The sequence below is a fragment of the Lissotriton vulgaris genome, chromosome 9 (genome assembly GCF_964263255.1).
Source record: "Lissotriton vulgaris chromosome 9, aLisVul1.2, whole genome shotgun sequence".
In the NCBI taxonomy this organism is placed as follows: Eukaryota; Metazoa; Chordata; class Amphibia; order Caudata; family Salamandridae; genus Lissotriton; species Lissotriton vulgaris.
The window spans coordinates 1,028,030,185-1,028,044,432 of record NC_141697.1 but is presented as its reverse complement, the minus strand read 5'-3'; the positions used below and the strand labels follow the sequence as shown (position 1 = coordinate 1,028,044,432).

At 39.3% G+C, this 14,248-nt stretch overlaps 1 protein-coding gene across 1 annotated transcript in view; it reads right to left on the bottom strand.

The window, feature by feature from the left end:
• Nucleotides 1-9,900: 9,900 nt before the first annotated feature.
• OMD (osteomodulin) overlaps nucleotides 9,901-14,248 on the bottom strand; it is a 54,874-nt gene continuing 50,526 nt past the window's right edge. The window contains exon 3 of the mRNA XM_086938938.1: nucleotides 9,901-10,831. Within this exon, the coding sequence (XP_086795064.1) occupies nucleotides 10,503-10,831 (329 nt within the window). The 3' untranslated portion in view covers nucleotides 9,901-10,502. The remainder of the gene's footprint in view (nucleotides 10,832-14,248) is intronic.

Here is a 14,248-nt window from a genome sequence, read left to right as displayed (position 1 = left end):
CACAGGACTGCTGTCACAAACTAGAAATCTGTGTTTATCTTTGTAGTTGCCTATCTCCACCTTTACTGGATCTGTCAAACTAGTTTTAATTTGCTGATTAGCTACACCTACAACTTGAATGGTCTCACCCGAGAGAGGAATGTTTTCTATTTCTGCTGATCTAACAGTAGAACAGGTAGCACCTGTGTCCACAAGGAAAGTGATATCTTTATCATTCACTTTACCATTAACAAATGGACCAGACTGATCTACCTCAAGAGTGGGTCCAAGCACACACTCTTCCTCCTCTCTCAGGCACCGTCATGAGTAATCCTCTGATGAATCACTACCCTCTTTGTCTTTTAACCAAAATTGAGAAGCACTTGACATGTTAACTTTTGACACATTTTTATCCGAATTAATTCCACAGAAACCTGTTTCAGGAGAAAATCTCTGTGTGTTAGCACTACCAGGGAATGGTGCTTGAGGTAACTGACTCTGCTGGATTTGATTCTGCTGTACCTGATTCTGTTGCTGAAACTGGCTTTGCTGTGTCTGGTTCACTATTTGTCGCTGTAGCTGTCGCTGCTGACTTAACTCATTCAGCTGCTGTTGTAGCTGTTGCTGTTGCTGCGGATTTAACTCACTCTGCACCTGTGGATTCAATGAATTATTTTTAAAATTTCTGGACGGGTTTTTACACTCTCGTTTCCAGTGTCCAATTTCGCCACAATTAAAACATGGGAGCTTTTGTTTCAACTCTTCAACATTTACATTAAATTTTGGCTTATTATTGTTAAAATTACCCTTGAATTTTCCTTGTTGCATAGAGCCTAACTGTTGTTGTTGTTGCTGCTCAGCTACCTTCACTTGTGCCCACATTGCTTTCTCCTTGAGATTCTTTTGCCTTGCATCTATCTCATCACTGCAATATTTTGCTTTCCTCAAGATGTCATCAACTGATAGTGTTTGCCAACAAACAATTCCATTTCTAATCATGTCACCAATTTCAGGTCTCAGGCCATATACAAATCTGTAGATAAAATGGCTCATGTCCTTTTCACTTAATTTTTCATAGCCACTGTACTGTTTAAAGACTAACAGTAACCTTTCATAAAATGAATGAACTGATTCTTTTGGTTCCTGATTTGTTCTGTCTATTTTAACCCAGTCCACTTCTTTTGGGGGAATTTTTCCTTTCAGCCAATAAATTACTTTATTATAAAGATACATGACATCTTTTGATGGGGCACCTGTAATTTTGTCTCGGGCAGGTTCTTCTTTTGGCCAATCCACAGAAATCTTGCATTCTGTCCAAAGATCTGATGGGACAACAATGTCAAAGAATCCATCCAGATCAATCCACAGAACCTTTGACACCTTTATAAATCTGTCTACCTGTCGGTACCACTCAACTGGTTTTTCCCTCAAATGTGGAAAATCATTGGTAAACAGGAGAATATCCTGTCTGGACCAAAGAACATGCACATACCCTCCTTCAGCTATTTCTCTCATTGGAAATTCAGAAATTTCATCATTTCTTAGTCTTTTATCTTGTTCTTTCTTTGACCATTTTATTCTCCATTTACCTAATTCACCTAGTTTTCTGAGAAAATGTAATAATTCTCTTATATGAGTTATTCTTCCAGCACCATTTAAATGATCAATGTCCCTCTCAGAGAAATCCACCCTGTAATGTTTCTGTAAATGTTTCTGTATGCTCAAATCAATTTCTAACTCAGCAGCCATTTCTTCCAGTTGTTCATACCTGTTTTTAGTTTTCCACTGAATGCTTTTACAAATAAACAATAGTTCATCATCTTGATGCAATTTCAAATTATCAGTACCAATTGTGCCAATGATTAATTCCTCCAGGTCAGCTTTTAATTTAGCTACATCAAGCTTTTTATATTCAGGAGCTTCAGGGGACATTTCATTTTGAGATAATTCTGTTCTGTTTAAGCTTTTCTCTGACAAACCTGAATCTGAATCCGCCACAGTTGGTGTTTGCGAACTTGACAAACTTCCATGTAATGTTAGATTTGGCATCATAGATTTTTCTCTATGAATCTCTGAAAGTTCTGAATAAAATTTTTCAGCAACCTTTTGAATTTCTGCATTTAACGGAGCTGTTAAGGCTGTTTGTCTATTATCTCCTTGATCAAAAACTGGTACCACAGGACCAATAGTTACTGGTACTGTGACTGCTTCCATGCCTTTTGTCAATTGTTGAATTAAATCTTGCTTTGCTTTATTATAACTAGAAATTTCTTGATCAGCAGGTAATCTTTCTTGATTTCTCACAAAATTATTTTCCTGTGGGACTCTTTTTTCTCTGGGTGTACTACAATTATTTACTGAGCCTACCCTTTCAGGTAATTTTAAAAATCTGGGAGAACCTTCCTCAACTTCTATAGGAGGTGCACTTGGAGAAGTTTCTGTAGAAACTCTCGGGGTAGATTGAGAACCTGCTTGATAAGGTGGCGGTTTGGGTTTAGTGGCATAAATATCTTCTAAAACCGCATCATCTAATTCCTCATCAATTCTTCGTCCAGCTGTCTTTTGTTCTAAATCTTCAGTAATCATTATTCTTACTGGTTACAGACCATCATACATGTCTGCCTTTCTCCAGCGTCTCACTTTATCCTCATGTGTTTCCTTATTTTCAACATATTTTGAATATTTAGGTGCTGAACACTTGCTTTCACGTTCAAGTTCCATCATCTCAACCTCCCATTCAACTAAGGCTTCAAATTGTGTAGGTATTGGCTTTGGCACAAGATCCATCATTTTTCCTCTCAGATTTTGTAAAACCTTTAAATTAAATGACCCATCTTCTGGCCAGGCTAGTACACCATCATTTTTGGTATAATGCATCCAGTTATCAAACCAAATTACAGTATGATAACCATATTCGCCTTCCATATAGACTGCAGGTGTTTTGTACTTATGAAGTAATTTACCACCACGTGTTTCAATTTTCTTGTCAGGTTTAAAATAATTTTTCACCTTTTGAAACCATGTAGGCTTTTTCTTATAATCATCCCAATAACTCATGTTTGTAACTCAATGCTGTTTTATCAAAGACTTTTAATGGCTTTCTTAATGTACAATACTGTAAATACTATAACTTTATTTGTAACTCTAAGCAACTGTTTTTACCTAATATTGTACTAATTAATAATTAATTTCCTTACTCTAATCACTTTTGCTGCTATTGTCCTAATGTATCTCCTGTATTATTCACTAATTAATAACAAATGTGTTGTGGTAAATATCAGAAACAATTAATAATAAAAAAACGAAGCTTTGGGCATTAATAGCGTGGAAAACTAAATGCTCGGCAAAAAGTAAACAATGTGCATCAGCACAAGTGTTTTAGCCAATCAGCGTGTGGCTGCACAGCGCTCAGCCAACCACAGTGCCCGCCAGAGCCTCAACCAATCCGGTCGCGGCCTTTCAATGACACTGCGGCGTCCTCAGCCAATCAGGACACAACTCTTCTCTGTAACAAACAAATCAACCTCAACTAAGGCCCCTAATTAGAAAAAGAATTTAGCAAGTATAGCGCTATTCCACCATCGCTCTCCAAAGCCAGCGCTTAGCATTCCTTCTCAAAGAAGAATAAGTCCAACACTAACACGAAGCTCTGACCAATCAGGTCGCGGCTTCTCTCGCGTCACCAACCAATAGGTACGCGCGGCTCCTCCGTGACACTCGGGACCAAGGAATGCTCAATGGGAGAGCCTCGCCCAATCAGAGCGCGGCTCTGCCTATGACGCGTCGGCCTTTCCACAAATGAGAGCGCGGCGGCTGACGTAGTCAGTCGCTGCAGGCAGCTCTCTCCTTACGCCCCCCTCCTTTACAAAAATGCTCGGTTAACCATATGCTCGGCACACTGAAATACAACAACAAATATCTGTGTTTAGTAACGTTGAAGTGAAGAAATTAAACAGTCGGCTGTTCAAATGTAAACACAAAGCGAGCAGTAAAGCATAAGAAAAAGCTCGAGATGGAGCGGACTTGTGCAGCTTTAAAGGAAACTCGTGTTGTCAAGAAGATAAGGGGCTCGAGCTATTAAAGTAATTGCTGTGTGAGGGAGCGCGAACAGTAGGAAGCTCGTGTCTTTGGTTCTGATACCATTTAACACTGCGTGTGAGCTGAACGTACACGTAGCGTGGCAATTGACAGAGAATCTGGGGATGAGGGGCTACTGAAACAAGCTCAAAACACTACGCTTCACTAATCAAGCCAGTATTTTCTAAAATAGCGCAATCTGCGAGAGAAAGACAAAAATCAGAACAGAAAGGAATACTTATAAAATAAACAGTATTTCGAGCATTGATCGCGCCTCAACCAATGAGAGCGCTGTTTTGCTCTGACACTCCAGGCACATCAACCAATCAGAGCGCGGCGGGCTCTGACGTATACAGCAGCTGCGGCTGCAGGCTGTCCCCACACGCTCTCACTCCTAAATCAGCCCCTCCCTCACAATTTTCGATCGGAGCACTTTTCAATGGATTAAAATAGCGTGCAATGCTTTTTGAAGGTATTTAAATAGCGCAAAACACCTTTCAATGCTTTTACTTTACCCAGAAGGGTTTAAAACACTTTCCAATTACTTTTTAAAAACGCAATTAATAACTACATGAAAACAAACCATTTGCCTGTTTCTCTAACAAAGAGATAGTTTTACACATTCATTCAAGTATTCTCAGCGTGGAATAGACGACGCTATTCTCACAGAATAGTTTCAATTGCCAATAGAGTAATTCTTACCCTACCCTTCAGGTTACCAATCATTCACACACTTTCAAACAAGAAAACCCTGATCATACACACACAAATTCTTGGCAGGACTTGAACCAACCACAGAAAATGTCAAGCGTTGATAAGAATAGACGACGCTATCTCACCCTTCTCTCAAGCTTGGATAAATCCTACTACTCTTTTCACAGAAAGTTTTAAAACAGGCTCACCAGGTCCCTCTGCTTAATGCTACAATTTCATAGACAATCCTCACTATACATTCAACCATGCACATCTAAGGTCCCTAAACTTGTGTTGTACATCCACAACACGTGATATATTCTATACCACAATTTTGAAACAGACAAATGCACGTGTAACTCTTCTAGTCACACTACCTTGCTAGCAATTAACCAGAAATTTTTCACACTGCTGGAAAAATTCCCTAAGACTACATATAACAATCTGACAAAATCAAAAACTTAACATTTGTTAAACATCAATCCTATGACTATACCAACATATATGTAACATGCATGTCAAAAACAACATATAACCGTCTGAAGCTACCAAAATTGATCCAGCTCTGCAACTAAAATATTTTATAAATTATGTCACAATCCACTATCACACTTACCAATCAATACCAGGCCCATAAGAAACATTAGAGCAGCTGAATCATGAGGTGAATAGATCAATATGTTGTTTGTTTTTAAGCTATAAACTATCTACAATAAACAAGACCAGCTTGTCATTTTAAAAGTTTATTTTAAAATTCATAATTGAATAATCTTTATTAACTCTCTTTATTAAAAGCAAACAATTAGTTTTATTAATTCAGTTATATGCATTAAACATTGGCACAAAATTAACTGTCATTTTAGCATTGTTCAAAATAATGAACTAAGAAAAACATAAATCTTATTCTCTAAGTTAGCTTTCTGACCTGAAAGGGAAACAAGTAATAAACAGTTGAATGCTTACAATCCAAAGGAAATCGGACAGCACTTCGCCCTCTGGAAAAAGACAGACCCAAACCCTTCAAGAGAGCCAATTTTATATCATTTTTGCTCTCAAATTTAACTAAATGTAATAATTTTACAAAAGTTCAGCACTGTGATTGGTTGGTGGCTGTCAGACCACCACAACTAACACGTCCAGGGAATAAGCGTCACCATGCCATTGTCCATTGACATCGAGTGAAATCAGCTTCCGAGCTTTGCAACATTTTAAAAGTTGCCAATCTGACTTCCACCAAAGCTCGGCAGAATTATGCCTGCCACTTCCTCGGCCTTGTAAAAGAACATCCAGAGCAGTCCATGAAAACAAGCTCCATTGTCAAAGCCACAGTTTTTTCAAATGTCAGAGCCACAATCCCTTCAAGAAGAAGGTAAAACAAACTCCGCATGGAAGATTTCCAAAACGTGTACACTTGGCTCCAACTTCTGCTCAGTTCAGGCCGACCAACTTTTCTTCAGAAACAGAGACTAGGCCTCAAACCACTCTTGAGCTAATATTTAAACAAACACAAAAAGAGTGATTAATTCAGGTAAAGCAAACCCTTCTGTACCACCCATCCCTTGCTAATTATTAATTAACCCACTAATAAAAGACATTTAGCAAAAGCAAACAATTAAAGCAGCACATAAAATATCTACCATTCTTCATGTAATCAAGCTTTATGTTTCTGAAAGAGTAAAAAGATGATTAAATGATACACAGACAGACAAACACAACATAGGACAAACATGTAAGCACATATAAAAAGCACATGCCATGAATGATCAGCCGCATATTAATAGTGACAAAGACAATAGGACAGACATAACAAACAAAACAATATTAATCATGTGTTACAAAACAGACTTGCAAATGCAACAAGAGCACATGTAATTAGTTTCCCGCGTGTATATGTGTGGTGCAAACTTAATCTAGGTTGTGTTAATTAAACAAATCATGCAACAGCTCATTAATTGATTAGTTCATGTTATGGGGAATTAAATCCACGAGTCAGAATAAAATATTTTCTGAAGCCCGCTTCATCAGTATCAAACCAAAACAAGGTTTAGTAGATGCCATTCTCAATGCTCCCTGCCCATCCAGCAAAGAAGATGTTAGAGCCTTTCTCGGATTAACTGAGTATTATTCCAAATTCATTCGAAATTTTTCAGAAAAAATGTACAGTCTAAGACAATTACTAAAAAATAGAATAAAATTTGAATGGTCCCCGGAATGTCAGAACACCTTTGAGACAATCAAAAAAGAAATCAGCGATGCACCCTTTCTCAAAGGATTTGATCCTAAAGCTGAAATCTTTGTACCAACTGATGCTAGCAACAAAGGATTGGGTGCCGTGTTAGTGCACAAGGATACTTCAAACCAAGAATGGGTTGTGGCCTTTGCCTCAAGATTGCTCACCCCTGCTGAGGAGAAATACTCTGTAATCGAACGTGAGATGCTAGCCTGTTCATGGGCGCTCAATTATTTCAGAGCATACATTTGGGGATACAATATACATCTTCGCACGGACCACAAACCCTTAATTAAAATCTTGTCTGCCTCAGGTCTGCAAAATGCTTCACCACGACTAAGTAAAATGTCTATCAAATTGTTGGATTACAACTACACAGCTGAATATTGGCCGGGGATCAAGAACAAAGTTGCAGATTTCCTCAGCAGACTACCTCTTCCACACAATGAAAATATGGATGCACTAGAGGATGATGAAAAAGCGGCTCTGCTTTTCAACACGGATTTTGATGGAATCTCTGCGGGAGAATGGGAAAATCCATGTCTCAGGATTCAACACTTAAAGATGTATGCAAATTCGTCAACACCTCTTGGCCAGAGAAACGCCATCTTCATGACAATGTCAAAGTTTATTGGGAAATAAGAAATGAACTCTGTTGTGAAAATGGAGTGTTGTACAGAATCGGCAAAGCCATAGCCCCCATCACCCTCAGAGACAAAATTCAAAAACTTTGCCACATAGGTCACCTGGGCATTTCAATGACGAAGCAGAGAGTCAGAACCTGTTATTGGTGGCCCGGTATTGACAAGCAAATTTAAATCCTCATAAGAAACTGTGTTGAGTGCTGTGATTCAGATAAAACCCTCAAAACATCCAAAGTTTACCTTTCTCCACTTCAACCCCCTTAATGGCATGGGAAAAATTGGGCCTGGACATCGCGGGACCCATTGAAGGACATGATGAAGAGATCAAGTACATTTTAGTGGTCATTGATCACTTCTCAAAGTGGCCGGAAATAGAAATTGTTTCTGAAATAGTCAGCTCAACAGCCATATCCTTCCTGGATAAGTTGTTCTTAAGTGAAGGATTACCCAAATTTGTTCTCACTGACAATGGTCCACAATTTTACTCAGAGGCGTTCAAGTCATTCCTTGAGAGGAATTGTATCACCCACACACTACCTCATTATACCATCCTGAAGGTAATGGCCTAATTGAACGTTTCAACCGTGCCTTGAAGGGACACATACAATTGTCAAGAAATGCTAACCTTAACTGGGAAGAAGAAGTATTCAAACGCATCTGGGCCTTTAGGATATCTCCTTGTGCCAGCACCCGTAATGCACCTTTTGTTCTTATGAGAAGCAGACAGCCCCTGAGTATAGACCTAGGTAGGAGCCTGTTTCAAAACAACTGGAATGGTCACCAGAAATAACATAATCAAGGCGCAAAAATATTACAAAGAATGGTATGACTCAAAACATGGTGCAAAAGAACACTCATTTAAGGTAGGGGATCTAGTGAAAGTTCGTTTGGAAAAAAAAGTAAGAAAAGGAGAAAGCAGATTCACCGCTCCTCTTCATATAGATGAACTTTATAACAATGCTGCAAGGCTCAGCGATGGGATAGTGTGGCACATGAGTAGATTGGCCAGATATCATCATGGAGGCAATGTACCCAATCAACTGCAACCTAATAGGTATTGAAAAGATCTGTGGGTTGATGTTGATAGGACCAGTTTAGAACAAAGTTGCATGCCCAGTAATGAGACTTCACACAATCTCCCACCTGTCACTGGCTTTGCTGATTGTCACTCATCAGACCGGTTTGTTGATGTCAGTCCTCACACTCCAGTACCAAGGAGTTGTTATGGCGACTCACACTCTGACTCTGAAGTCATGTCTGACGGTCATATCTTCAGTGGTAGGTCTGGTAGAACCAGTAATGATCCTCACTCCGACACCGAAAGTGTCCATGATCCCCACTTAGTCACGGGGAGGTTTGGGAGAACCATCCATAAACCGAAACGTTATGAAGACTTTGTGTTTGACTAAAGGTTCATAGTTAAATGCACATGAATGTTTGTTTTACCACAGAATGTAGTTATTAGTCAAAACTCTCAAGAGAGGAAGATGTGTTGCATCCCAGTTCTGTACTTCCTCGTGCCCTTCCATGTGACAACAACAAGTCACCTATCCTGCGCGAGAGCATCCATTGTCACCCTACCCCTTCCATTGGTTCCCCAACATTCCACCCATTCTCTTGACTCACTCCAACTGCCCAACTGTCATTCTAGTGTTGACTTTCCTTACCTACGCACCGCACCAGGTGTGGGGCTGTTTATGAATAAACCTGTAATTGATTTCTACTACAGCATTCGAGTGATTCACTTTCTACACCTGCTACCTTCCCTGCCTTCCTTTTCTCTCCAGCAGCTGTGCTTTCTGCTTTCAGTCAAAGCAGACAAGTGAAGCTGCGCTGATAGCCTCTCAGAGAGCCCCGTGGTCCTGGCCTTGAAAGCCTTTATGACATCACAACAGTGGGTAGCCAGTTTTGTTATAAACTGCTGCTAAGTCATAGGAGCAGGTTATGAGATTCAGAAACTGAAGTAAATGATAGAGGCTCTCTATGAGATCTATACAAAAAATTTAATAAACCCTGTATTACCTATTACTCTCCTACTATGTAAAGTACATCACCAATGAGTCCTCCCCCAAAACAAATGCCTTGGTGGTGCATGGACATCTTTAAAAGCTAGCTGTATTTGCCTACAAAAGTACATTTAGCTGTACACTCCCTATAGATTATGGTGCTACTCTGAGCCTTTGCTTGAAATAACTGAAATGAGAAAATATGTACATGGTGCCTAGATCAAAATGTGCATGAGCATAACTCATTGTTCTTGAATAACGGCAGTCTGTAGAGGTTGCCATAATAGGCAGATGTTTATTTTCCTATCCAACTGATGAAAATGCATTAATTCAGAGGAGGAGGGAACATATGAAATAGAGTAAAGAGTAGCAGCAAACTAAATTATGGCAGCAAAGAAATTTGACATGAAATCAACTTATAATGAATTTGTCGGAGCTGTACATTTTTTATTTCAAAATGTAGATAATAAGAATATTTAAAACAATGTTAGTACATATTTAATTATATTGGTACGAAAAAGTTGTTCTAAAATCTATAATGTCAACTAAAAACTCTTACACTGATACAACTCAATTCCCCAACACATTTTCACCCTCAAATTAGCGCACAAACAGTAACCATTCTATTTAGCTCCATTGAAATTTTCACATAGACCTAGTTTATGTCATATCTCTATGTGAATATTCATTCTTGTTTGTAGGTGGGGGGGGAATCATTCTTGTAGTATAGATCTGTTTTGTTGGTCTGGCCAAATAGCTATCAAAGTCTGCAACCATGAATGACACCTCTCACCAATATGCTAGAATTTGAAGATATTGCATTTTTTAGTCTACATATATGCAAGATGTGCCCAAATTGATTCATTGTGGAGTTCAGTATGAATAAGGTTCAAACTCAAAATCGTCTTCCTCCTCCCTTGTTCTGGGCTCGCCTTCCTCGTGGTAATAGAACCGATCTCCTGGGCCCTCCTCATGCTCTTCTTCTGGCTGTGGAAATTGAGGAAATAGAGGTGCCTCTAACTTTGTGTCCTTGCCTTGACCCTTCTTCTGTTCACCATAGTAGATATTGTGTATGTTTGGAAAACACAGGAATGCAAGTGTGCTTAATGGAGCCTGGAGTCTGTTTTTGTCAATACGGAGGTAGGTCAAGCGATTGGGGTTCATCGGATCAATGAATGAGCACATCAGTGAAGTATTCAGAACTGTAAATGAAATAGGAAAAACAAAATAAACGATAATAAGGCTACTAAAAAAATAGGTATCCAAAGCAATAAATTAATATTGTGCATTCAAATATTAAAACAACATCAATATCTAGGTCCTGATTACAAATTAGGTGTTATCACCCCTGATAAATAATGATACAATGAGATACGTTATTTATCGGGTATCAAATGTAACCTACTTTCAATAGTTTCCATTTAAAATCCTTCTATTTCTGTTCTGTGATCATTTTTATGTTTCATCTTAGTTATTTTTTCTTCCATTTTTCTGTTTCCTTTTCCATAATATCCTAAGTGCTGTTCTCATCTTTCTTGCCTTTCTTGTGGCTTCATGATGTTAGTCATTCTCCAAATCTTTCCTTCTCCCTTTCCTTCATATTTCAGATGGTACTTTTATTGTTCTTTCTTTGTTTGATGGCTTTATTTTTACTTGACTAAGTGTCTTTTGTTGTTTTTAGGTCTTGCCTATGCAGCGTGCATGCGCTGCATAAGAAAAAGACCTTTTGGAATCGCTTCACTTTTCGCTCTAAAAACGTGCACGTGTTGTATTGCTTTCAATGGCAACGTGTGCACGTTTGGCGGTTCAATTGCGGGAGCAAGCTTTGGCGCCATGAGTTAGCAATTATCGGTCCTGGCACTGCTCGCTCCCGCAAGGGAAATGCTTTCACTTTTGACAACACTTTTGTTTTTTTTACTTTCAGCGCGAGGTGTGAGCTATTTTACAAAGATAGAAATAAAAATCTTTGCTATTTCACACACACGCATTGTGTCCCCTTTTGTTGATGACTGCTTAGTGTAACATGGAGATATTAATTAAACATTTGCATGGTCACTTTTAATTCTCAGATCATACCTGCTCCCAGAGGCGTAGTGAGGATGCCTTTGGCCCTTGAGCAAGCAAGGAAACAGGCGAATTTGCTGTTGCGGTAGAAAACTCCAGCCATAATCAGGGTTCAATTGGCTCCTGAGGGCTCTGGGCCTTACTGCCACTGAACCTGCTGCTGCACCAGTGTCAGGTAAGCCCCCACCTACTCCTTGCCTGCTAGAGACTGTGTGTTCAGGTAGCAGTGCGCAAAGCCCCCTTGTGCCGCCCCCCTATTCCTTGCACTGCACTGCTTACCATTTCTTATTACAATTAAGCTCCAAATAAAACAGTCGGCAGTAGACATCCCTGGTGCTGCCCTGGTTACCACTTTTTACTTTACAGAGCAGCCACAGGAGGCAGTAATCGTCCTTGTGATTCACACCTCTGAGTGCAGTTTGAAGGAACTAGTCTCCCAGCTTGGCACGGCTGCAGAGGGACTTAGAGTGGTGATGAGGGAGTCCAGGAGGCTCGACTGGCAGGTGAGGTAAAACCCCGGGCAGCTCGGATCCCGGCTGCCTCGCGCTGCCAGACATTCCTTTCCTGCGCACGCATCGGGCTTTGTTTTAAATCTGTTCTACGGAAGCCCGCCGGGAATCTCATCCTGCCTCAGCAGACACATTAAAATCTAATGTTGCATATTTCACTAACCTCAAGTAACTGAAGCCTACAAAGTGAGGTACCAAATGATGAGGTTACGTGTGTCTGCCATGTACAGCGTACGCACGTTAGGTGGGGGAGCCTGATGCTAGACAACTAGTCTGTCTGGCTTGATTCTAAGAGCACAAGCTGAGCTATTACTAAGGCACCAAGGTAGCAGCCTTTTGCTCAAACTCCAAAACTTACTCTTTTCCTGTCTCATACACTATCTCTTATTTTTTTTCTTTCCCTCCCATTTTCTCTTCGCCATCCCCACAGTCTCTTTCTTGGACTACGCTTTGCCAAGTATCTCTCTTTTTCTCTTTTTCTCACTCTCTATTTCTCTCTCCCCTTATCTCATGCTCTATTCCTCCCCTCCTATAGCCATGCAAAGTTAAAACAAGCATTGACCATGACCATAGGCCCGGCCTATGAATGAAAGTGCATTTAGTTTCATTGGTGGGTTTAGACACTCAGTCAGTCATCATACATGCACATTGCCACTCATCTTTTATAATCATGCATCCATTTATCCATCCATCCATCGACTCATTCTCGCATTCATCCTCTGACACAATCATAATAAAATACACACACGCTCAACAACTTTTGCAAAATAATTTACAAGTAGAAACAAGCATTGGCATAGCCAATAGGTCTCGCTTTTGGGACCTTATAAGTGTTTAGCCATGCAACAGATGATGTTGTTGCACCAAGGATATTGTGCTGAATAACTAAATACTTATAAGGTCTCGTAAGGCGAGACCTATTGGCTATGCCAATGCTTGTTGTTCTTGCCTCTGTCTGCAATATGGCCTGACTTTGATTTTCTATTTTCATATGTTTTAATTATGTGAGCCCATTATTAATTTTGCTTTTTTTCTTTTACTTTGCATCCTGATGCCTTTCTTTATTTTGATTTTCCTTTCTTCTCTCTTGATTTTTTGCCACTTTCTTTTATTTTGTTTAAATTCTTACATATTCAATCACTTTTGAGGAGCTCTTTTTTCCTTTGCTGTCTCTAAATATCTCATGTCTTAATTTTACTTTTAGGTTTTGACTGTTTTTCCACGAGTTGTTCTGTTTCCAAGCTCCTTTAGCTAAACTTATTGTTTCTAATTAAGACTTTTTATTTGACTGTTTCCTTTTATGTTTATTCAATTTATTTTAAAATGCTCTTCTTGAGCAGATTTTATTCCTTTTTGCTATACTTTTTGTTCCTTTCAAAACATTTTGAAGCCCTGGTTATCGGAATATTGGGCAAGTGTGCAAAATGTTCAGTTTGTATTTTATTTTAAACAGTCCTTTTGTATTTTCTTCTGTTGTCACCCTCAATGAGCAGATCTTTTGTCATTCTTGTTTTTTTTAATGTTTTGCTCATCCACAAATTACTTTAATCTGAGCTGAACATAGAGGGCCCCATTCATAAATAAATCTGAAAATATGCATTAATAGGTTTATTAATGGACATTGATGCTGATTTAGGAGATGTGGGTCTTCATGAAGAGCACCTTGGGAAAACTTAAGCAGTCAAAGCTTTCCAGAGGCATTTCTAGAAATTTGTTGTGAATTTCCATTTAGTCAGATGTGGTAGCAGCTCCACATGAGGGATTTTATGTAGAGTACAATTGTGCATATATGCATATGATGATCTGTGGTAACTTTATATTTTTCCAAGGAGAAATCAATTTCCTCATGGAAAAATCCCATAAGTACATACAGAACAAACATGGCGTGTTCCGAGCTCATCCCCACTCTGCTAAGCAACTTTTACCTGGAGGACTACATGTAGAGCCATAAAGTGGGAACGGGCAAGGAACAGGTTTGTCAATAACAGCAAACTGTCAAAACGTGTGGGTATTCCTAAGCTTTCTATGGCTTGTAACACTGTCCCT